Source organism: Platichthys flesus, chromosome 7 (assembly GCF_949316205.1).
Source record: "Platichthys flesus chromosome 7, fPlaFle2.1, whole genome shotgun sequence".
Classification (NCBI taxonomy): domain Eukaryota; kingdom Metazoa; phylum Chordata; class Actinopteri; order Pleuronectiformes; family Pleuronectidae; genus Platichthys; species Platichthys flesus.
This window is the reverse complement of record NC_084951.1, coordinates 21639186-21662045: the sequence shown is the minus strand read 5'-3', so window position 1 is coordinate 21662045 and position 22860 is coordinate 21639186. Positions and strand designations below refer to the sequence as shown.

The 22860-nt window shown below is 42.2% G+C and overlaps 1 protein-coding gene across 2 annotated transcripts; it reads left to right on the top strand.

Moving 5' to 3' along the window:
• Positions 1-771: 771 nt before the first annotated feature.
• Positions 772-21063, top strand: cacnb3a (calcium channel, voltage-dependent, beta 3a). Of its 2 annotated transcripts, none has more exons than XM_062392838.1 (14): positions 772-1056; positions 2647-2739; positions 11954-12073; positions 12873-12995; positions 13093-13208; positions 13595-13668; positions 13868-13887; positions 14209-14286; positions 14481-14539; positions 14655-14755; positions 15007-15158; positions 15237-15332; positions 16242-16412; positions 18136-21063. In XM_062392838.1, the coding sequence occupies exons 1-14, from the start codon at positions 973-975 to the stop codon at positions 18559-18561; spliced, it is 1713 nt and encodes a 570-aa protein (XP_062248822.1). In that variant the 5' UTR covers positions 772-972; the 3' UTR covers positions 18562-21063. The 2 variants fall into 2 exon arrangements, with proteins under 2 accessions (XP_062248822.1, XP_062248821.1); XM_062392837.1 differs by having other exon boundaries at positions 13595-13674.
• The last annotated feature ends 1797 nt before the right edge of the window (positions 21064-22860 follow it).

The window sequence follows — 22860 nt, the reverse complement described above, 5'->3', positions numbered from 1 at the left end:
ACTGGTGGCTGGCTGTGGTATAGGTTATAGGATATTTTGGTTTGATTTGTGTTTAGTGGGAGGCACGTCGTCTGTCTCTATTTACAGTCTATGGTCAAAACAAAACAACATTTCAGAAGAGACAGCAGCATTTAGGAAAAAGCGCGTTTCAAAAAACCAAAGAATGTGCAAACCTAAGTTTCAATCATGTTAATTTTGCTGAGTGTAAGTAGGGTCTGCTTATCTCTTCAACATGGGTCTCCTTTGATATCTATATATATACTGTATATAATAGGATTTTAAATATTTTACTGGCAACGGTATTTGGAAATAAACAAAATAAACATGCAATTGTACATTGGAGGGATGGGGGGGGGGGGGGGGGGGGTCAACAGGGGCCAAAAGCTCATTTTTGCCCATAGTCCCATGTAGGAGCTCAATCCGCCCCTGCTCATCACATGTCTCAGCAGCTCCTCTGCTGTAAACCATCAATTAAAAGATCCACAGATAAATTGAGTGTGTGAATGATCCGTTTACAAAGAAAACACTCGACTCAGATGAGAAGGACACGTTGCTTGTTCCAAACGTTAAAAAAAGCAACACACAGATGGTTGTTGCCGGATGAACCAGCCCTGACACCCCCGGCACAGACGCACACTTAGTACGGACCTGCCTCAGTGTTCAGGGTCTCTCTCTCTCTCTCTCTCTCTCTCTCTCTCTCTCTCTCTCTCTTTCTCTCTCTCTCTTTCTCTCTCTCAGCTCCGGTGATTTTCCTGCGCGCCTCCTCTTCTCCTCTGTTTTATTTGCGAATCTCCAGCTTATTGTTTTCTCTCTCTCTCTCCATCAGCCGAGCGTGGATCTGACTCGTCCTCCTCTGCGCATTTTCTCGCTCCTCTCCCTCTTCTCCTTGTTGCACATAGATGCGTTCGGCGTCGCCTGCTTCCACCGGTGACCCATGTCTGCGTGCAGCTCGCCTCCCTGCGCTCTCAATAGATGGTGCAAGTCAAAATGTCCAAATCGCCCGTAGACCCTCTGTCTGCCATGGAGACCAGCGGCTCCCAGTCGCACTACTTCCAGGTAAACGCCTCTCACTGGAGCCCGGTGATCTCTCATCCATCACATCCACCACACACAGGAGGAGTCACTTCATGCCTCTGCTACTTGTTGTTGAAATGGAGACGTCGCGTTTTTGGCAGCGACTTTTTCACCATTTTCTTTTTCTATTCTTCCTCCAACACCTCCGCCTTTACTGAAGCTGCAGCTCGACGCAGAGAAGCCGAGGGTTTTTTGGTTGTGATGCTTTTTTTTAAACGCAAAAATAAGTCTTTTTATCATTTGCTCTTTGATGATTGGGCCTTTTGTGCGTTGATTTTGTGTGTGTTTTTGTATGCCTCATGCATCTCCTGCAACGCTGAATCCACACAGAGATCAACAGACATCTCGAGCCTCGTGCGACTTGTGTGCTGTTTTTTTTCATGCATGAGTCCAACTCACCTGTAGCCCAAGTCTTCGGGGCCTCTCAGCCCCTCACTGCAACATCCAAGCTTTGTGTCTCACCAAAGGCCTGATTGAAAAGCTGACTGGACACCGTGTGCAGTCATATTCATTTAATCCTGAGATATGTGTGTGATCGTGACGAAGTTGCAGCTGATTTTATGTGTTGCACAGCAGCTCCTTCACTTCCATTCTCCCTCCACTTATAGGCCTTTATTTCTGTAGCAGCACAGACAAGTTGGTTTCTGTCTATATCTGAGGTTGGATTCATTGTCGGGGGCAAAACAAATATGTTGTGTTTCTTTATTGTCTCCAGGCACCAAGAAACCAACAAGTATACTCCATAGGTAAACTGACAGAGAATGATTGGCAGTTTTGTGACTGTTCAAACAAAGCCAGAATGTGAATAACGATGTGTTGATGGCGCTACCTACCTACACATCTACCTACCTACCTTACCACTGGCCAACCTACTGACCTACCTACCTACCTACCTTACCACTGGCCAACCTTCTTACCTACCTACCTGGCTACCTACCTACCCTACTTCCTTCCTTCCCACCAGCCTATATACCTAATTACCAATACCTATACCTACCTACCTACCCTCCTTCCGAACCTTCCACCGGCCTACGTTCCTTACAACCTACCTACCTACCTACCTTCCTACCTTCCCTTCTTCCTACCTTCCCACCAGCCTATGTGCCTAACAACCTATACCTACCTATCTACCCACCTTTCTTCATACCTACCTACCTACCCTCCTTCCAAACCTTCCACCGGCCTACGTACCTTACAACCTATACCTACCTACCTACCTTACCACTGGCCAACTTTCATACCTACCTACCCTCCTTCCTATACCTTCCCACCAGCCTATGAACCTAACTACCTATACCTATACCTACCTACCTACCCTCCATCCAAACCTTTCCACCGGCCTACGTACCTTACAACCTATACCTACCTACCTACCTACCTACCCTCCATCCAAACCTTTCCACCGGCCTACGTCCCTTACAACCTATACCTACCTACCTACCCCTCTTTCTACCTACCTACCAACCTACCTACCTGCCTGCCTGTCTATCTCAATTGAACTCTACTCTTTCCATCTACTCTATCTAATCTATCTATTTTCCCTCTCACCGTTGTGTTTCTTTCTCCTCCCAGCTGCCCAGGAAGTTGCCTAAACGCAAGAGTCGCTTCAAACGCTCAGATGGCAGCACGTCTTCCGACACCACATCCAGCTTCATCAAACGACAGGTAAAAACTTCTTCGAGCCAGTTCCTGCTCTTCCATGTTTGTTTATACACACACACACACACACACACACACACATTGCTGGCTACCTTGTGCTCTGATTGGTTATGGTACCTCACAGTCATAGGAAGGTTTATCTCAGTGATTTGTAGATGTAGCCCACATTGTGCTTGAAGGTCCTGATGATACTACAGTACTACATAGTGCTATTTAATTTGCATCATAGGGATGTAAAGTGTGTTTTCTAAGACATTTTGTTGTTGTGGTGAATGCAGGTTCCTCCAAAATACATTTACTGGAATCCACCTTTATCCTCGCAGCTGTCTCCTCAGACGCAGTTGTTGCTTTGCACAGGAGAGGGCAGCAAAATGCTTGCAAGTGGGAGGTGTGTTACATCCAAATCCCTCAACAGCCCAGCTTTTTAATTAATGTTTTTAGGTCACACACGTGCAGGAGACTCAGAAGGAGATTTGCTGTTATTTAAGACGATCTGTGCGAGTGGAAAAAAAGGAAAAAGCCAAAGCAGAATAGAATTCCCTCATGCTGTTGCTGCGTGGCTGTTGTGAATCATACCCTCACATCCAGTTCAGATGGTGCATAATAATCAGGGTGATTCGGTTGTTTGTGATGTATTTGGTTTGATCTGGGTGTCGGTGTTAAAGCAGAGGTGATGTCAGGGAGTTCAGCAGAGCAGAGACTCCTGAAGAAATCCTGTATCGAGTCGAGAAGTTTCACCGAGCTCGTCCCAAACCACCAGATCCCCGAGGTTCATGAGCCCGGTTACATCAAAGAGGATGAAACTACAAGGCTCTCTCTCTTCAGTCCTCTTCTGAACGATTCACCAGGTCTCCCCTATCCACTATCCAGAATTTAATGGAATTCAACTATCATTTCAAAAGGTGGAAGTTTCCCTTTGGTTAAAACACTTTAAACACATTAACAACAAATTTGAGCACTAGCTAATAACTTTGCAAAGACACAGAAGCCTTTTGGATGTGCGAATATGCAGTGTTTATTTTTTATGGATTATTTTAAACTTAATACCTTTGGTTTGCAGACAGTGGTGGAATAAGATTTTAGAATGAAGTTCAATTAGCATCAACTTTGTGTAGAACTACTGTGCGACAAGTAATTTCAGAAACCTGCTTAAATAAGTATCGAAAGAAGCATAAACTACCAAATGTATGTAAGTATGTACTTTTCTCTTATTTCAGAATTATGACTCTTGTGTTTTTGGATAATGACTGATCCTAAATGTTGCAGCTGGCAAACTCCTTTTTTTATTGATTATACTTTATACTTTATTTATCAAAATCTTCAAAGTAACAAGTAACTTAAGTTATTAACAAAATTTAGCGGAGTAAAAAGTACAATATTTACTTTTGTAGTGTAGTTGACCACAATTTCATTACAAATATACACTGTACAAGTACTTGAGATGGTTCGTTTCAGATAAGACATTTTAAAGATGACAAAAACTGTCTTTTAAACAATAAATAATTTTGTCTGGACTTATTCAGCTAAATTAAAACTTAGCTGATAGAAAAGAAGATGAGAAGTGAGACTAAATAAAGTTTAAAAGAGGAAATAACACAGTCCTCCTTATCGGCTAATAGCTACCCCCAAAGTCCAACATTTTGTGTTCACCTGCCACAGACGAGATGTAAAACGCACATCAGGGTTACAGCAACGAGAACGATTAAATGCATGTGATCGTTTTAGTTTGTAACAGACGGGCAGACACACATACACAAGCAGGAAAGACGTTCTACCCTCAGATTATGATGCAACGCTGTGTTTTAACTTAGTCTTTAGTGAAATTCTGACGTTTCCATTACACTGACTGTAACTGAGCAGAAATGTGAGTCCGATTTTGACAATCTAAACAGAAGGAGTGTAACACTAGATTCTAATGCTCCTTTAGTTCTATTGTTTCATAAATCAACATAAAATCCAGTTTGTCAAAGCGCTTTAGCAACTGACACCACTGCTGTTTGGCAAATTATGTTTCTTTAAAATGTAAAATGAGGGGCCATGGTTTATATCATTTAAGTGTATGTATTATATATTTAAAAAAAAGCACTTTAACAGACCCACAAATGCTAACTTTGTTTTTCTGGAGTGTGAAAATCAGGTCAACAGTAGCTTCGCCGCTATTTCACAACCAAAATTCATATTTCATATTCAGGTGTTACAGCTTGTGAATTAATTGGGATACAGCTTCATTAACGTTAATAATGATTTATTTAGTGAGAGTAGTATTTCTGTCTTCGATAAAATCTTATCAAACCCCTAACCCCTGCTCACAATGACGTCCTGAAAACACTTCTCTAAAACCAAAGAGATTTCATTTTCTACCATACGTGACTGTAACAAGCAGCAAATCATCATATTTGAGGAGCTGGAAATTGCAAATATTCTGCGTTTTTGCTTCAAAATGATTAATCAATCTTGAAAATTGTCTTTTGATTGACTTAAATTCCCCATTAACATTCACTTACAAGCTTTCAATGTCTACAGGCATGATGTTCCCCTTTTTTACCAGAATAAGTCATTTGTTAAACGCCCGCAAACATGTAAAAATCCAACACCGTGAAAAATACCTCGGTTTCATGCACAGACCATTAGCATCAGGGAATGTGGGGCATGTGCGAGAGGCGTTAGCAAGGGCGGGGGGGGGGGCTGAGCAGACATCTTCTTCAAGAGGGGACATAAGTTATCCTGATCGGGGGGGGGGGGGCTTAATGACAATCTACAGATTCCCTCAGAATATTGCACGGCTTAAAATATTCATGATGCTCATTTTTAAGGCCCCGGGCGACGTGATTGGTGTGTTCAACATTGAATCTCTATCATTACACCTCTTCCCTGCACACACACACACACACACACACACACACACACACACACACACAACAGGCATCCCACCCATAGGTGATTTGACAAAGTGTTATATGCAGAAGCAGTGAATTTCCCGAGCGGAGCTGATATAGTTTCTTGTCTGTGGCAGGGGTGGGGGGTGTCTATGGAGGAGCACTGGAGTATGACTCATTTCTGCAGCAGGATACAATAAGCAGAAGCTGCCACAAGTGGGGATGCATGTGGTTGGACATAAGGCTTTGAAACAGGATCAATCCCCAGCTGCGTGTCATATATGATTGTGTGTATGCGTGTGTGTGTGTGTGTGTGTGTGTGTGTGTGTGCATGTGTGTGTGTGTGTGTGTGTGTGTGTGATTATAACAGCAGCTCCCTCTCCACCTGTACACATTGAATGGAGGATGATGTGAATTCAGAAAGGCGGCTCGATCCGGTGACGTAAAAGCCTGCCGTTGGTTGTTGTTGTTTGTGCATGTGCTGCCGTGACGGAGCGAGCTGGGGTGGGAGCAGAGGAGAAGGTGTTGCTGGTAGCTTTGCTCCAGTGCAGGTCATCCCGCTGGTCTAGAGGGGGGGGGCGGGACTCGGTTACAGTCCGACTGCATTTCACAGCATGTAGTGTACAGAGAGGGAGGGAGCGGCAGCGGCAGCATCACCACGTTAACTTGAGTGAGTACAGACGACTCTCGGCACCGTTTTGACTCCTCTTCCCATGTTTCGCTTTGTTCCATCTCATCGTTGCCACTCCTTTGTTTCCCCCCCACTCTTCTTCACCTCCCTCCCCATCTTGCCTTTTTTCTTTTCTCTCATTCCTTCACACTTTTTACTTTTTTGATTGGCATCGTCCTGCACGTACGCTCCCACCAAGTCTCGTGATTGATCGCTCTCACACACTGTTTTCCCAATCTTGGCTCTGGTATTGCAGTACAGCCACATTGTTAGCGAGTGATTTATTGAATTGTGCACGAGAGGGCTCTGTGCATGTGTCACTCGCTAACATTGAATTATGACCGCACAGTTAATCGAACACTTTTTGAAATTGGATACGTGGCCACTGGATTTCCAAATCGCTTGGCTTGCAGTTTTTCTTTTCTTTTTTTTTTTTTTTTCCTCCGAGGGGAAAAAGGTGTTTCAGCCTCCTGAATAATATATTCTGCTGTTGTGCAGAATCTGATACCTGCAAGTTCAAGCCAGAGAAATTACTTTTTGCCCATACATCAGCATTCACTGCTTTTTACTGTACATAACCTTTAAGACATGTAGTGTGTTTTTACATTTTTAATGAACATATTACAGAACGTGCAGCGTCAACATTACCACCAACCATTTTTAGGCACAGGTCTTTTTTCTGCTTTCCAGGTAAACTTTGGTTTTGGTCGTGTTAGCGCCGTGAATCAAGGAGAAGCAATGTTGATCTGTCGACGGGCTCAGAAGACAAATCCAACGATGGCCATGAAATTTAGTGCAGATGTTCATTAAATTCATTAATTCATTAAAAAGTGTGCAGCACCAAATATCTGCAATGGCTTCTCCATCAGCCCCATTGTTGTTGAGGGTGAACCTCCTCCACCATGGGAAGCTTATGTATTCATCCAGGTTTGTTTGTTACTCAGAGACAATTTGCAAAATCTATTGAGTCAATTTCCATGACATTTTGTGGAGGGGGGGGGGGGACATGACCTCAGGAAGTACCTGTTAAATTTCAGTGTGGATCGAAATAAGGATTCTGGGCTTGTGAATTTTAATGTGGTTTCATAAGAGGACTGTTTGGCCTTGGCCGAGATGTACAGTAAACTCTACTTAGTTCCACTGTAGTTGTTTAGTGCTAATTAGCAAATGCTAGAGGCTAAACTCAAATGTTGAAGCTAGTTAAAAAAAATATATAAATACCTTCATTCTTTAAATTCTTTATTATGAAGTTTTTGATGAAATGTTCCTCTCTTGTTTATTAATATGAGGAGCTTTGTTAGATCACACAGTTCAGGATTCACAGCGAGTCGTGTTTGTGACATCAAATTTAAATAAAACAAACCTGAAACATGACACCCACCAAAATATCTGCATCTGCAAGCTCATATGTCCAATCTCTGTAATGTGAAGAGGTCTGTGTGTGTTTGGTGTTTGTCAGATGGTCAAACATCTTCTGAAAATTCTGATCCTTCATCAGCTGTTTGTTTTCCTGAGAGCGACAGTCGGGCTTTTCCATCCTTCTTCACTCTGAGTGGACAGTTGTGTGGAAGGGAACACATTTTTTAAGCCTTTATTGGACGGGGGAGAGTGGAGACAGGAAATGTGGGGCAAAGAACAAGGAAATAACATGGCAGCAAACTGGAGACTCATCCATTTCACACCATGTGGTACGAGCCACAACCACTCAGGCCATTCAGAACAGCCATAAGATTTTCTTTAGGGATCATATTCAAAGTAAAACTAGATTTATATCACCGTTTGCAAACATCACTGATATAAACTACCTTGATTTATAGCTACTTGAATCAATATTTTTTATTTCACAGAGGCATCAATTGACAGTGTAAAGTGAGAGGAGTCGTTAGTGCTGATAAACCCGTGGAGATTTATGGTCGGACGACTGTCGTTCGCCCTCAGCTCAATGGAGCATTTAATTGTCTTTCAACTGTAGATTTCTCACCTGCAGCTGTCATGTTTTTGATTCACTCTCACAGCTCTCATCAGCTGCTTTCACTCTGAAACTCCCGAAAATGTGTCTGGATACGTAGATGGTGACTCTAAGGAAATGTGAAATTGGCTCTGGAGTTTGTCTTTCACATGAAAAAACGTAAAACATCTTTGTCTGTGTTTTCTACGTGTGTGGCTTTTTCCAGTTTTGCATCTTTTGTGTGAGTTTTTTTTTCTTATCGTGTTCTCACTGACTGGAAAAATTCTGTAAAATATACAGAGCAACTAACTTTTTTGCATTCTCATATACAGCCTCTCCAGAAAACTTCCTGAGAACATCCAGACTTCAGTGCGTCTGTGGAAGCAGCTTTAGTGTTAGTGTATATTTTCACCCCTGTCCATCTGTCTGTTGGTTTTGTTTGATTTTAAGCAAGATCACCAAAACCTACTCAGCTTGGGGAAAGGATGCATTTTGGGTCGGGGAAGAATCCAGGAATCTTTTTCTGTAGCCGACAGACGGGGAGATTTCCCTGATTTCCCACAGAACAATTCATGGTCTTGCTAAAAAAAAAAAGTCAGTCATATTTAAGAGACTGATATCTATGAGTGAGTAGTTTGGTGCAGCTGGATTGAATTTCAAGGGCCGGTTGGGAGTTGGCAGCCTGAAAAGCTCTGATTGACTGTTTGCCACCTGCCCTGCACTGCAGCACCTCTGTTGTTTCGTGATTTCTGTGAGTTTAAGGATTTGCATTGAATCTAATCCACAGTAGTTGTACTGAGGCTCCTCTTTGGCTCACTCCACCGTGTTGGACCGGCTTTTAACCTGAAATCAAAGAACACATGTCACGAAAGAACGTTTGAACCCATTTGAATGTAAATTACTTAACCACCGAACATGAGCAGAGTCGTGATAATTAGAGCAGATTAGTGCAGAAGTCCCCTGCTGTTGTGTCTCTGGACTGATCACTCGTCCCTCTGGAGGACTGGACTCGCTGGATGACACACTTCCCCCATCGGCCCCTCCCTGTGGAACTGAGGCCATCACTGTTGCAGTGTGTAAAGAATAATCACAGAAGGAGAATAGGAAAGGAACAGAGTTAAATTTAGCCTCCAGACGGGAACATTAGGTGGAAAAAAAGAAACACATCCTCAGACCAGACAATAAAGATGCACCGAGACTCGCTCCACTCTGCAGTGCAGAACCTGCAACATGCGCAGTTTCCTGCTGGTACCGTTTGTTTCTGAATGGTTTGACTGGCAGCCATGGGACAGAGGCGTGTGCAGAGCAGAGGTCCACGCGCCTCATGTCCGTAACATTAATAATGAAGGCCGGCCTCGCAGCTCTCTGTGTTCTAACATGATTAAACAGCCACTCTCACATAATCACAGTATTTATTCCAGCTTGTGTTCCCAGTGAAGACAGAGCAGTGGGAGAAAACAAAATCAGATTCATGTCTTTATCCGGGCTCTATTCCGTCCTCCCAATCAGCCAGGTACGCGACTCTCTCTGCTATCTTTGTGTCTCTGTCTCTCGTGGTCATGGTCCCCCCCGCCCCTCCTCCTCCTCCTCATCCTCCACCTCCCTCCTCCCCACACACACACTTTTTTTCCTCTATCTGCGACGAGGATGGATATCTGGGTCTCACTCCACTCCTTCATAGCATTTTATTATGTTCTAATCTCATCTCCCCCCTGAGATAGCCTCGCTTTATCTCGTCATATAAACCGTTTATACCCGTCTCTCTCTCGCCCCTCCTGCCATCCGTCAGTCGCTCTGCGTCCCTGTACACATCCTTCTCTTTTCAGGATGTCTTTACGACGTTGTTCACCCCCCTTATCTATCTATCTATCCATCTATCTATCTATCTATCCATCTAACTATCTTGATCCTCCTCACCCTCCTCTTCTCTCTCAGTGCTGCTCTGGTGCAGTGTTGCTTTGCAGAGCTGCTGAAAATCAGATCTAGTTATCTAACATAGACACATACAGAAAAAAAACAGAAACAAGAGGAGCTGTTCGCTTGCTGCCTTTCAAGGGCTTGATAAAGGTTTATCATTTTACATTGAACATATGAATTCTGAAATGCAAATATAGAAAATGGTGTTCTCCATGTCCGGCCGCTGTGTTTTCTGTATTTTTTGTTGTGCAGCTGCTAATTGGTCCTCCAGAGGATGTCTTTGTATATGTTGGCAAGATGGATGACCAGGAAGGACAGGAAAACCAGAGTGAAAACTGGGTTCTGTCTCATATTAGCTTACAATATGCTTGAGGGTCTCATCGTGCAGTGTAACAATGTAATCGTGAATACTGCAGTTAACTGTGAGAGGATTATCTGAGCTTATCTTGTCGGTTTCAGTCGTCACTTCTCTCTGTTTGTTTCCCGTCACGCCTTCCTCTCACGCCTGACTCGGGTTTGTTTTTGCTGCAGCAGCTCTCGTTGCTGACAGATTCAGGACTAAGTTCCTTCAGCGAAGCAAAATATTGGACACACACACACACACTCACACACTCACACACACACAGATCATTTTCTTCTCATTTTCTCTTTGGATATCAGCACAATGGTCACTGTGAGCGACCATAACAATACAGCTGCATCAGTTTGGTTCTTTATTGATTAAAGTCGAAATTTTCTCAATTAATTGATTTTCTCTTTGTCTATAAGATGCCCATAGTAACTCTCCAGGCTCTCTGATGTCATTTAAATCATTCAATGTCTTTAAGAAGCTTGAACTAATTCATTTTGGGCCTTTTGTATCTTTATAGTTATATTTTGAGTTGGTCGACTTATTAATTAATTACAGATCTACACTATATAACACTGATATTCAATCAAAACGATCACAGTGCTCTGAATGAAGGCCACAGCAGCAGAACCTTATCCAGTGATTTCCCACTTTTGACTGTGTCTGTGTTTGCTTCATCTTCTCTCAGCATATTAAAATGATTAAGATTAAGATTTAGATGCATTTATTTGTCCTAAACACATGCACAGACATGCAAAGGCACACTCAAGGAAATTTAACCTCGGCTTTTGACCCATCTGGTGCAGGACACACAGAGCAGTGAGCGACCATGTACGGCGCCCGGGTAGCAGATGTTGGGGGAGTAAGGTGCCTTGCTCAGGGGCACTAGACAGGGTAGGGAGAATCCTCTTGGATTTTTTGGACAGATCAATCCAGGTTCGTCTTTTTGTTGTCTCTCCGTGGAGTCAAACCAGAGACGAACCAGAGACCTTCTCAGCCCATAGTCCAAGTTTCTGCATCGCTGGGACGTGTCCTTAAAGCGCTTACAATGAAAAATGATAACCAGCATATATTTTGCTAATGAGGAGAAGTCCCTGGAGAATAAACAGGGGAAGAAAGGATGTATATGTGCTGCACTGTGGGGGATGATGGAATGGATTGGGGCCAAGCAGGAGAGAAGAGGAAGCAGTTGCCGCCTTTGTGCTATATTTGGTCTACCAGAAGATGGCTGGTGTGGGAGAGCAGCGCATTGTGTTGGAGATACACACACACACACACACACACTAACACACTAGCACATGAATGTGTTCATGAATACAGGGACACATCTGCATGCACACCTGCACAAAAGCGGACTGCAGACCAAAACAAGCTGATGAAAGCAGTAACACAACAAGCAAATCCTGAAAATTCATATATCAACCATGTTAATAGCACCACATGCTCCTTTCTCCTGACAGGGGTCGGCTGATTCCTACACCAGTAGACCGTCGGATTCAGACCTGTCAGCAGAGGAGGACCGCGAGGCGTATCGGCGTGAAGCCGAGCGCCAGGCACAGCAGCAGCTCGACAGAGCTAAGGTAGATTCTCCACTGACTCACACCGCGCCATTCAACAGTTTGATGAGTTAGAGTGTGTGTAGGAGACGTCTCAAGACAAGTGTGCTCATCCGCTGCTCCAGGAAAACTTATGTGCTGGTAATAATAGGACAGAAGCAACCTCAGCAGGAACAAAGGAGGAGTCCCTGTTTGACGACAGACAGCCATACAGAGGATGTTGTGTTCTAAAACTATTAGAGATGCATATAAACTGTTTTTCTATTGAATCCACATTATCTGATTTACAGATTATAGGAGGGAAAAAAGTTTCCATAAGTAGATTTAACAATTAAACAAACCCCCAAACAGTCGGGATGAGCCAGAAAAGGAAAAAGAAACAAATATTGACCAGTTACAATATGACTGGTGTAATGACTGTTACTGTTACTGGAATAATGTTGAGCTGTTGTTGTTAAAGGTAAAGAATTAATTATCAGGCTTTACTTTGAAAGAGTCTATGTGAGAAAGAGAACCAGATATATAATATTTTCCAAGTAGTCTTTATTTAAAGCACTATTAGTCATAATTCACACTCCAAAACCAAACAATAATGATAAGGTGGTAAAATCTATAAACATACTTTGAAATAATCAGGGGGGAAATAACCAGTTGATTTTATTCAAGGGAATTTGTCAAATTATTAGAGGTAATTTTCACTGATTCTCTTTCTCCTGTCGCTCTCTGACCGATGTTAATCCTTTTTACAGAGTACAGGGTCAGTTTATTTTCGTCCTGTCTCATTGACCCGTGTTTCTCTCCTTCTCACTTCTCGCTGCCACAGTCCAAACCTGTAGCGTTTGCAGTAAAGACCAACGTGGGTTACTGTGGAGCTCTGGATGAGGACTGTCCCGTCCAAGGAGCTGCAGTCAATTTTGATGCCAAAGACTTCCTGCACATCAAAGAAGTGAGTGACTGTCGCTGATGAGGATGAGCACACCTTCCTTTACAAGAACACACAACAGGTGATAAGTGACCTGCTGCTGCTGTTGTTGCATTAACAGAAGTACAATAATGACTGGTGGATCGGTCGGCTCGTCAAGGAGGGAGCGGACATCACCTTCATCCCCAGTCCTCTACGACTGGAGGCCATGAGGCTGAAGCACGAGCAGAGACAGAGGTCAGTCGTCAGTTTGACCCAGTGTTTGTGTTGATATTGTATGATGGGTTTGTGTTGTGTTTATGTAAGGATGATGGGTTTGTGTTTATGTTGATGAAAGTATGATGGGTTTGTGTTGATATTAGTATGATGGGTTTGTGTAAAAATAAATATGATCTGTTTGTGTTTGTGTTGATATAAGTATGACGTGTTTGTGTTTATTTTGATTTAAGTATGATGTGTTTGTGTTGATATAAGTGTCATCTGTTTGTGTTGAAATTAGTATGATGTTTTTGTGATGACATAAGAAGTATGTGTTAAAGGTAGTATGATCTGTTTGTGTTTCTGTTAATATTAGTATGATGTGTTTGTGTTGACATTAGTATGATGCGTTTGTGTTGTTGAAGGAAAACTGGAGGAAATTCCTCCAGTTTAGGAGACATGGTGACTGGGAGCTGGAGGACCACACCGCCATCTGCAGGTGAATGTGAGTACCACAAATCATCCACATCTGGAACCGACACCGATCTCACCTCCGTCTTCTTTCTTTTTCCCTTCACTGATTCATTAGTTCCAGATCTGTGTGTAGCAATGTGTGTATATATATTTATATGAATCCTTTTTTCGGTGCAATGACTGTAAAGCTTTCTAATCCTGATTCTGATCCCTGTTTTCACAAGCCAAACAGAAGCAAAAACAGGTAGGTTGGTGCACTTTATTAAGACACAGTATTTACCAACAATATACAGATTCTGACTTTAAGGGACAGAGTCAAGTGTTGAATTAAGACCCCTCAAATTATTATAATTATTATTATTATTAAAGCTCATGTACTTATAGTTTTTAATCTGCTCACCAATCAACTTTCTAAATATAGTTTTATAACTTTGTGTAATTGTTTTTGAATATGAAACAGATGGATCCGATTTCAGGGTCTTTAAAAGTCTTCTCTATGTAGAAACCACTCTCCTCACCACAGTTCTTCGTCCCTCTCCCATTGTCCTCCCTCTATTTCTGGCAGGAACACGTCCCTCCCTACGACGTGGTGCCCTCTATGAGGCCGGTGGTCCTCGTGGGACCATCGCTGAAGGGCTATGAGGTCAGCTTCTCCCCCGTTTCACCTCCAGCAGCTGGAGAGCGACCGCCTCACACTCTCTGCATATTGTCCCCGAGCTGCTCCATGTGTTTCAGTTGTTGTTCACATCTGAGCTTATCTTTTGAATCAGAATCAACTTAATGGTTTTGTTGTTTGGTTCTTTAAAGCGATGTCTGTCTGTCTCATTGTCCTTTTAGGTGACGGACATGATGCAGAAAGCCCTTTTTGACTTCCTGAAACACAGATTCGATGGAAGGTCAGTGAAACGGAGGAGTTGCAGAACAGCTGCTGCAGTTATGAAAATCAGGTTTTTAATTTATTTGATAGAGAGAGTTTTGCCTGATTATTTTTCTCGTGACTTTGTTTTGCAGAATCTCAATCACCCGTGTAACTGCCGACCTGTCCTTAGCCAAGAGGTCCGTCCTTAACAAAAGACCCATGATGGAGAGATCCAACACTCGCTCCAGCCTCGGTAAAAACCACCTCACACCTACAGTATCTGTGTTTTCTCTCTTAAATACCTTCTCAGCATTTCATAAAGGTTCTATTGGCTAGGTTCCCCATTTATATTTTCCATGAGTAAAGACAAATTTGGAAGAAAAACTGCTCATTTGCCAGTTTAGTCAAAGTTTTGTGTTTTTGACGGTTTCCAATCACACCTGTGGGATTTTTTTAACATCTTGTGGAATACGATGAGTTTGAACTTGTGTCGTCTCTGTGCAGCCGAGGTTCAGAGTGAGATCGAGAGGATATTCGAACTTGCCAAAACTCTGCAGCTGGTGGTGCTGGACGCCGACACCATCAACCATCCTGCGCAGCTCGCCAAAACCTCCCTCGCACCCATCATTGTCTACGTGAAAGTCTCCTCACCAAAGGTATTAACGTGACGCTCGGATTCAGGCAGCCTCATCTTGGTTTTGATCTGTGTGACGCTCCCTCTGCTTTCCTCTCAGGTGCTCCAGAGGCTGATCAAATCCAGGGGAAAGTCTCAGAGCAAACACCTGAATGTGCAGCTGATGGCTTCAGACAAACTCTCTCAGTGTCCTCCGGTGAGTGGGGGGGAGCGGGTGGATTTCTGTTCTCTGTTATGAAGCAACGTGGTTCCTTATCAATTTAGACGAATCATTTAAAACCAGCAGGTCGTATTTACAAGGGGAAACGATTCACTGCTTTTCATTCCCAGACTCTGTCACCCTCACCCAAGTTATTAAATGTATTTATAAGTTAGATAAAGTAAGATAAAGTGATTGTACTCGAGCCGGTGTCACTCATTTGTTTGGACTAATAGATGCAGCTTGTCACTTTTTGTAAGATATTATTATATTATTTTAATGAATTTTAAATATGCCTTGCACAGTGCCTGTCCTGAACCCGTTTGTTTGGCCTGTGGTGACGCTGTTTATAGATTTCTTTTCTGAAACTAAAGTAAATATCTTTGGGCTGAAATCCAAATGTTATATATCAAATATTTACAGTAATCATTATTCCAAATTATTCGATTTTGAGAGAAATGCGCCCTGTAACCCTTTAAAGAGGAGTGTTTGCTGTTTTTGTTTGAAAACGACAAAAACTTGTGGTTTCAGGTACATTTTCTGCCGATCCTATTTGAGATGAAATGCTTAACTTCTTCTCTACTTGTATCTTAACTTCTTCTCTACTGGTGTCTGAACTTCTTCTCTGCTGGTGTCTGAACTTCTTCTCTACTTGTATCTTAACTTCTTCTCTACTGGTGTCTGAACTTCTTCTCTGCTGGTGTCTGAACTTCTTCTCTACTTGTGTCTGAACATCTCCTCTACTGGTGTCTGAACTTCTTCTCTACTGGTGTCTAAACTTCTTCTCTGCTGGTGTCTGAACTTCTTCTCTACTGGTGTCTGAACTTCTTCTCTACTGGTGTCTGAACTTCTCCTCTACTTGTGTCTTAACTTCTTCTCTATTTGTGTGTGGTTGTGCACGCTCAGGATATGTTTGATGTCATTCTGGACGAGAACCAGCTGGAGGACGCCTGCGAGCACTTGGCTGAATACCTGGAGATCTACTGGCGCGCCACTCACCTGCCAGGAAACACGCCTCTCAATCCCTTATTGGAGCAGAGTCTGATGACCCCGCCCTCTGCCATCTCTAGCTTACAGGTGAGTTTTTCCTCCTCTGTTTAACATCTCTGTTAGTACTGTTTAAAGGATCCTGTTGTTGAACGTGTCGTATGTCCCTGTCCTGACCGGCTCTCCCCGTCTCCGGTCCTGTGTTTTGACTTGTCCCAGGTTGTCTTGTTTGTCCTCTCACTCATCCATGCTTAACATTTTTGCAGTTTTCTGAAACACAGGAATTAATTGAATGATCGCGTACAAACCGGGGTGAGTAGTAGGGTTTATATATTTGCACTCTCGACCCCCCCCCCCAAAAAAAAAACAGCCCCCCACCCCCCTACACACCCACCACCGAAACCTGAACACGACCGGCCGCGGCTGAGACGGCGAATGAACAGCATCTTTTTTATTCATTCAGATCTCAACACAGAAAAGATGGCGCGTGTTTTCCTTTCTTGCATCCTGCCTCCTTTCTTTTTCGTTGATGGTCTCAGGTGAATCACAGCTGCTCCACACGCTGCCTGGGAGAAAGTTCACAAAGAAGTCAAACTCGGGCTTTTAATTTAACCCCATAATGGAGACCATTATGTTTGGAGTTTGTGTGATAAGTCAAAGTCTGGTGATTCTTCTTTATTTTCCCTTTTTTCCGAGCATGCTTTGTGAATGGCGGCCCTGCTCACAGCGGCACATTATGCTGCCTGGAATGACCGAGCTAATTAATGACGTGTGATCGGAGCTTAAATAATATATTCTCTGGAAATATATTTATACACAATAGCTACACAACAGTAAACTGAGACCATGATGTGCAGTTACATGTTACGTGTGAGAGATAACACCCTGACCATCCATCAAAGTGTTTCACTTGCATTTCTTTGGTTGAGTATCTGTATTCATGTGTTTACACACGGATAAAACGCTGTGAACACTTCACTGAAGGACTTTGAAGAGACACATCAGACACCGCTGCATGTCAGGGGTTAACACCGCCACCTAGAGGAGAGGCACGGAACGTGAAACCTGCTCTAACCTAGATTTTCTTTTACAAATCTTGTTTGAATTTACATATTTAGTATTTTCATGTTTACAAATCTCAGCAGAATTGCATTTTGCATTCAAATATCAGCAAAGATTTCCTTTCAGTTGTAACAGTCCTGTACAGCTAACAAACCTCAATGGCATAAGTATAATATATATATATACAAAATTGCAATACAAGGAGCATTCACACGCTGGATAATTTATAAGATTCATGCTATAGTTTGTATTTGTTAGAGCTGATTTATTTAGACAACTGCTGTCAAGTGGCATCATATCTGACATCGTCGCAGTATTTGTAATTATCACAGAACTAAAAGATTCAAACCATTCTGACCTGCTCTTAACTATGATGAGTCCCAGGTCTCTGTGATTAAAGACAATATTCATTATTTATGTAAAAAGAAATCATTCAAAGTTCTGTAAGTTATATGATAATAACCTCAAACAAGACTAATCAAGCTAGTAAAGGTTGTGTTTGCAGCCAGTGTGAACAGTAGAAAGAATTTCAGTGACAAATAACTGTTTCTCTGTACATTTGGGTATGTGAGTGTTCTAACCAAGATTTGAACCTTCTCTTCAAACTCCTTCTCGATGGAGCGTTGCTTTGTTTTTTCCTCTGTGTGTCTGTGCTTTTAACAAAAAAAAGAGTTTGTCGAACGTGTGAATCTTCTTTGAGATGTTGTGTTTTTGTTATTTTTCCTCCTCCGTGGCTCCGTGAATCCTCCAGAACCAGAACAAGAACCAGCCACAGCCCTGTGAGGCGGCCGGCCTGGCGGGTGAAGAGGAGGAAGAGGCGGGCGAGGAGGCCCTCTCCCCCCTGGAGCAGGACAGTCTCATGCCATCCGACGAGGCCAGCGACTCCCTGTCCCGCGGCCGCAGGGGGAGCCCATGCCAAAGGGGGGTCGAGGAGGACGAGGAGGAGGAGGAAGAAGGGGAAGAGGAGGAGGAAGAGGAGGAGAATGAGTTTGCCTCCCCCTGCCATGCTCGCACATACAGGGACATGTACCCAGCTCAGCGCGGGCACACGGGCAGTGCTCACAGCGCCAACGGGCACGAGTCGCAGGACAGGCTGCTCCAGCGCGAAGCTCAGCAAGGTCACAACCAGAGGAACAACCGCCAGCGCAGCCGCCCCTGGCCCAGAGACACCTACTGAGGAGCCAGCAGGCCCCCCCACCCGCTCTCCTCAGCATGGAGATCACCCCAAGCCCTCCGCCGGTCCAAGAGCCCCAACACAACATTTAACAATTAGGAAAACAAAAAACAAAAACTTCCGTTATAGATTCCCAGTTTATGAAGCGGTTCAGGTGTTTAGTCTTCACATTTCTTCCAGACTCCCAGTTTTAATTTACACCCGAGTAGATGTCACGACCTCTCCAGGGTCGAGGCATCCCCAGAAAAGTCAACAGGGCTACTCACCTCTGCAAGGGAAAGGTTTCAGGCTACCAGCCGATACTCAAACTCAAACTTTAGCTGCTTTGCCTAAGGTTTCTCTATTGTACGATGTCTCATATACTGGCCTTAAAATTCCTAAGACTTTTAACTATCTTTACTATTGCATGAGTATAATTATTTTAAGACTATTTGCACACAACGTCAGAACAGGAACTGAATGAAGCTAATGTAGGAATGTTCTACTGTTGAATCATTTTATGAGGATTAGTAATGCATTTGATTCCAGTGTATATATACTGAATGGCCACCTGCTTTCGTTCCATTGCTTCTTTATCTATCGGTTTGTTTGATTCTGTTAATATTGACTTGTTTGCTGTTTTAAAAAAAGAAGAAAAAAATGCAGCCATCACTTTTACTCTGACGGCGGTAGATGGCGTTCGGGAGACACACGTCACAGTTTGTCATTCTGTCACATTGTGTGAGAACGAAGCTGCGGCACAGTGTCTGTGTCACTCGCGGTACCAGTGCGGTCTGGGCATCACTTGTCTTTGCTGTTGCACAATCACTCTCTCAACACGGAGAATGTAAACACAACCGAGAAAGGGATTGTCGTCTTTTTCGCAGGATGAATTATTTGCCGAAAACTTGCTTGTTTACATTGAGTCGCCGACATATTCCAAGCACAGATCCAGTTCAGATCCAGTCTTCAGAGAATGTAAGCTTGCACGCCTTCTTTGCACCTCCGACCCAAACCGATCGTCCTGTAATTCGATTGTAGCACGTCATTGATTGTAGCATCCACACATAAATCCCCCCCACCCCCCACCCCCCCTGATTTCAGACATTTGCATCACATTTTGTGTACTGCAGTTTTACTGCTGCCTTTTTTTTTTTTTACCAAGGCGGATCCTCAGGTGTAAGTCCTACACGCCTCATCGCTCAAGTTCAAGTTCACGCACAGAACGGGTATCGTGCTCCCGGAGGACTCGTAGCACCCACGGCACAAGGTCATTCCGTTCCTTCACCATTTTTTAAGTCCACGAGCCGATGACGAGTTCGGACGCGAACCTGTTTGTGTTCACATACAGGGTCGATACTGTGTTCCCAGTCTGCTTTCACTGGTTTACTGCTTCCATGTCTCACAGGTATCGCTATCTCTAGTGTGCTGTATATTTTTGAAGATTTAAAAAAAAAAAAAAAGGAAGAAAAGGAAAAAAAAATCAGCATGATTTAGAAACAAAAAGAAGAAAAAAATCTATGCAAGTGTTGCATGAAAAATCTGATTGTTTCTTTTTACAGTTAAGTATTTTAGTAAATGCATTGATTCTGATTCTCCTCGTTGTCTCGTAGTGATGGTCTTGTCTTTGGGGCTACTCACTCCTCACACCACTAACAACACGACTACTGAAAATCTGAATGCATCCGTTTATTTATCCACAAAACTTTTTTTTTTCCCCATGATATTGGGTGGACACTCTGTTTCACACCCTTTTAGAAGTCACTCACTAAAACTTGCCCCAGATCAGGCCTGTGATTTAATTTAGTTTAATTTGTCATTAGGATTAAAACAGGAATGAGTGAATTATTAAAGCAAGTCTCAGTTCACCGATTAGTTCTTTTCACTATCGTTTGGCAGAGTAGGTTTTTTCAAAGCGGACCAATTTAGCAACTGGAAAATAAGCAGTTGAGGATTTTCAATTTTACGAAGCACAATTTTTACAAGGGTTATTATTTTGTTTCCTCTGTCTTATTCTGTATGCAATACGAAGCCGAACATTGAGAAACTTTAAACGCCTTAGACCATCTGGACTTCCTCTTTTGTGTGAGTAGAGAAAAACAACAACAAAAAAAAGAATTGCACTACTTTTCTTTGGGGATGGTTGCTTTGTGATGCAATAACTGCACTAAGTATAACGATGTATCCACCAGACTAACACAGCGTGCTAGCGTGGCCCAACACGCCTCTTCCCTCTATTTATCAGAAGAGACAGCAGATGTGTAAAAAGTGAGACATTTCCTGCCTGATGCTGTATAGAATGCTTTCTATTTGAAAATAGATTTACAACAATGAGTAAAAAATATGACTTCAACAAAATAAACATGACATTTTATGTACTTTTAACTGTTTGCGTCATTTCTTGTGTCTCAACAATCAACAATCGGATTGTCATAGTGTAAAGTTTTGTCCCAATGATTTCCAGTTGACAGTTGTGCAAGTTCACACCTCTCAAGAACTAGTTCAAAGTTCAGTTCATACAAGTAAACATGAATAGTTCATGTTCATAGTTCACCATTTAAATTCATTTCATAGTTTTAAGGTGGAAAGTGAGAATGAAAGACTTAACTTGTGAAATAAAACCTTATCCATCACTTCCTCTTGCCTTTACTGTCGGAATCTTTATCAGACAGTGTGTAAAAATCCCTCTCTGCTTTCTCTTGCCATCTGTATTGAGACCGAGAGCTGTTGTGTTGCAGGTATGGCCTGCCCCTTTAAGGAACGTTGTAGTGTGTGACGTAGTGAGAAATAAAGTGGCCGCATTCCAAGTAAAGAAACATCTCCTCCTCCTTATTCACGAATATAAAATTCATTTCAATTAATTAAAAAATAATTTAAATTAAATTAAATAAAAAAAAAAAGAAACTGCGTGCATATCCTGCGCAGAAGCCTACTGCGAAGGAATTGCGCGCGCATTATTTTGTTTTTTTATTTGAAATTTAATTTGTTCTTGTTTTTATATTTAATTTATTTAAATTTACATAGTGAATTATATTTTGCAATTAATAGTAGAAAACCTGCCAATTTTTAAGAGTTCAGTATAATTCAAGCTTGAAAATGGGAATAAGTGGAATGCGTACCCAGGTCCTTCTTGGTGAAGAACCAATGCTCTACCGACTGGGCCACACAGCCTGATGATTCATATGCGGAACTAAACATTTTAAGAAGATGGTCAAATGATCATGTGTGTCTGCTTTTGATAAACACTTCAGAGAAAATATTTTGACACCCTTACTTAAAAGTTACTTTTATATTTTTGGCTTTAAGATACTGGTTGATTTAAAATACTTTAAAAACCTATTGTTAGAGAATAACCCAGTACTTTTCAACCTTGTCTGCCTTACAAGAATCACAGTCTGCTGTGATGTCCTGAGGCTGCCCCCTGGTGGCTGCTGGGTTCCTCTGCAGCTCTAGCTTGGTTTGTGCAGCTTGTGATTAACTAAAGTTGTCCATAAAAGAAAATCTTTAATATCCTTCACGGGCAATTTTATGCACATCAGTGCACGAAAAAACTAAACCAATATATACAATGTAAATAAAACACACTTAAAAAACCTATAGACTAAGTAGCAGGGGAAAATAAATTGCTTTTAATAAATTAATTGATTATTGATACTTTATTAGTCCTGAACTTCATACTGGCCTAGAATCGTTCCTTTTTAACATTCTTACATGGGAAAGACAGTCCAAGGTCCCCATGTGTAAAACTGAAAAAGATTATCAACAGAATATAGAAAAAATGACATTTAAAGGTAATTGTTGCCTTTTCTGTACGAATCACAGAGGAAATTTTATACTAAAAAGACTTGAGCTTTGGAAAACGTTCTTGTGATTGATAACTAAAGTGATCACGATTATAATCTACAGGCACCAAGTTCTGAGAAATGTTTAGTTTGATGACAGCAGGTAAAAGATGCACCGTCGACTTTTAAGTGACATATCACATTTAATGAAATATGGCTAATTGTTTTAAAAAATCCAACAGAAAGGAACTGGCTGAAGTTCACTGAGTGATCAGTTTTTGGTCCAGCACCGGTTCAGTTATATCAGTCAGTATCAGTTATAATTTCCCAACACTAAACCTTATCTACTGTACTTTTTCAAGAATGCGTTTGTACCTTGATCAGGTTTGATTTAAAACAACTCATCACAAATAGATTTATTCTTGATTGTAAATGTGATGAATCATCCCATTGTCCAAACCAGTCCCACTGAATTAGAATGGGACAAATATGGAAATCTCTGAACACACTAAATCTCCAAAACTTTGGCAGAGAACTGGAT

Coding starts and splice junctions, on each gene's coding strand:
- cacnb3a (XM_062392837.1), top strand. CDS start 973: ATGGTGCAAGTCAAAATGTCCAAATCGCCCGTAGACCCTCTGTCTGCC. Junction 12,074..12,872: donor AGCAGCTCGACAGAGCTAAG/GTAGATTCTCCA, acceptor TCGCTGCCACAG/TCCAAACCTGTAGCGTTTGC. Junction 14,756..15,006: donor CAACACTCGCTCCAGCCTCG/GTAAAAACCACC, acceptor GTCTCTGTGCAG/CCGAGGTTCAGAGTGAGATC.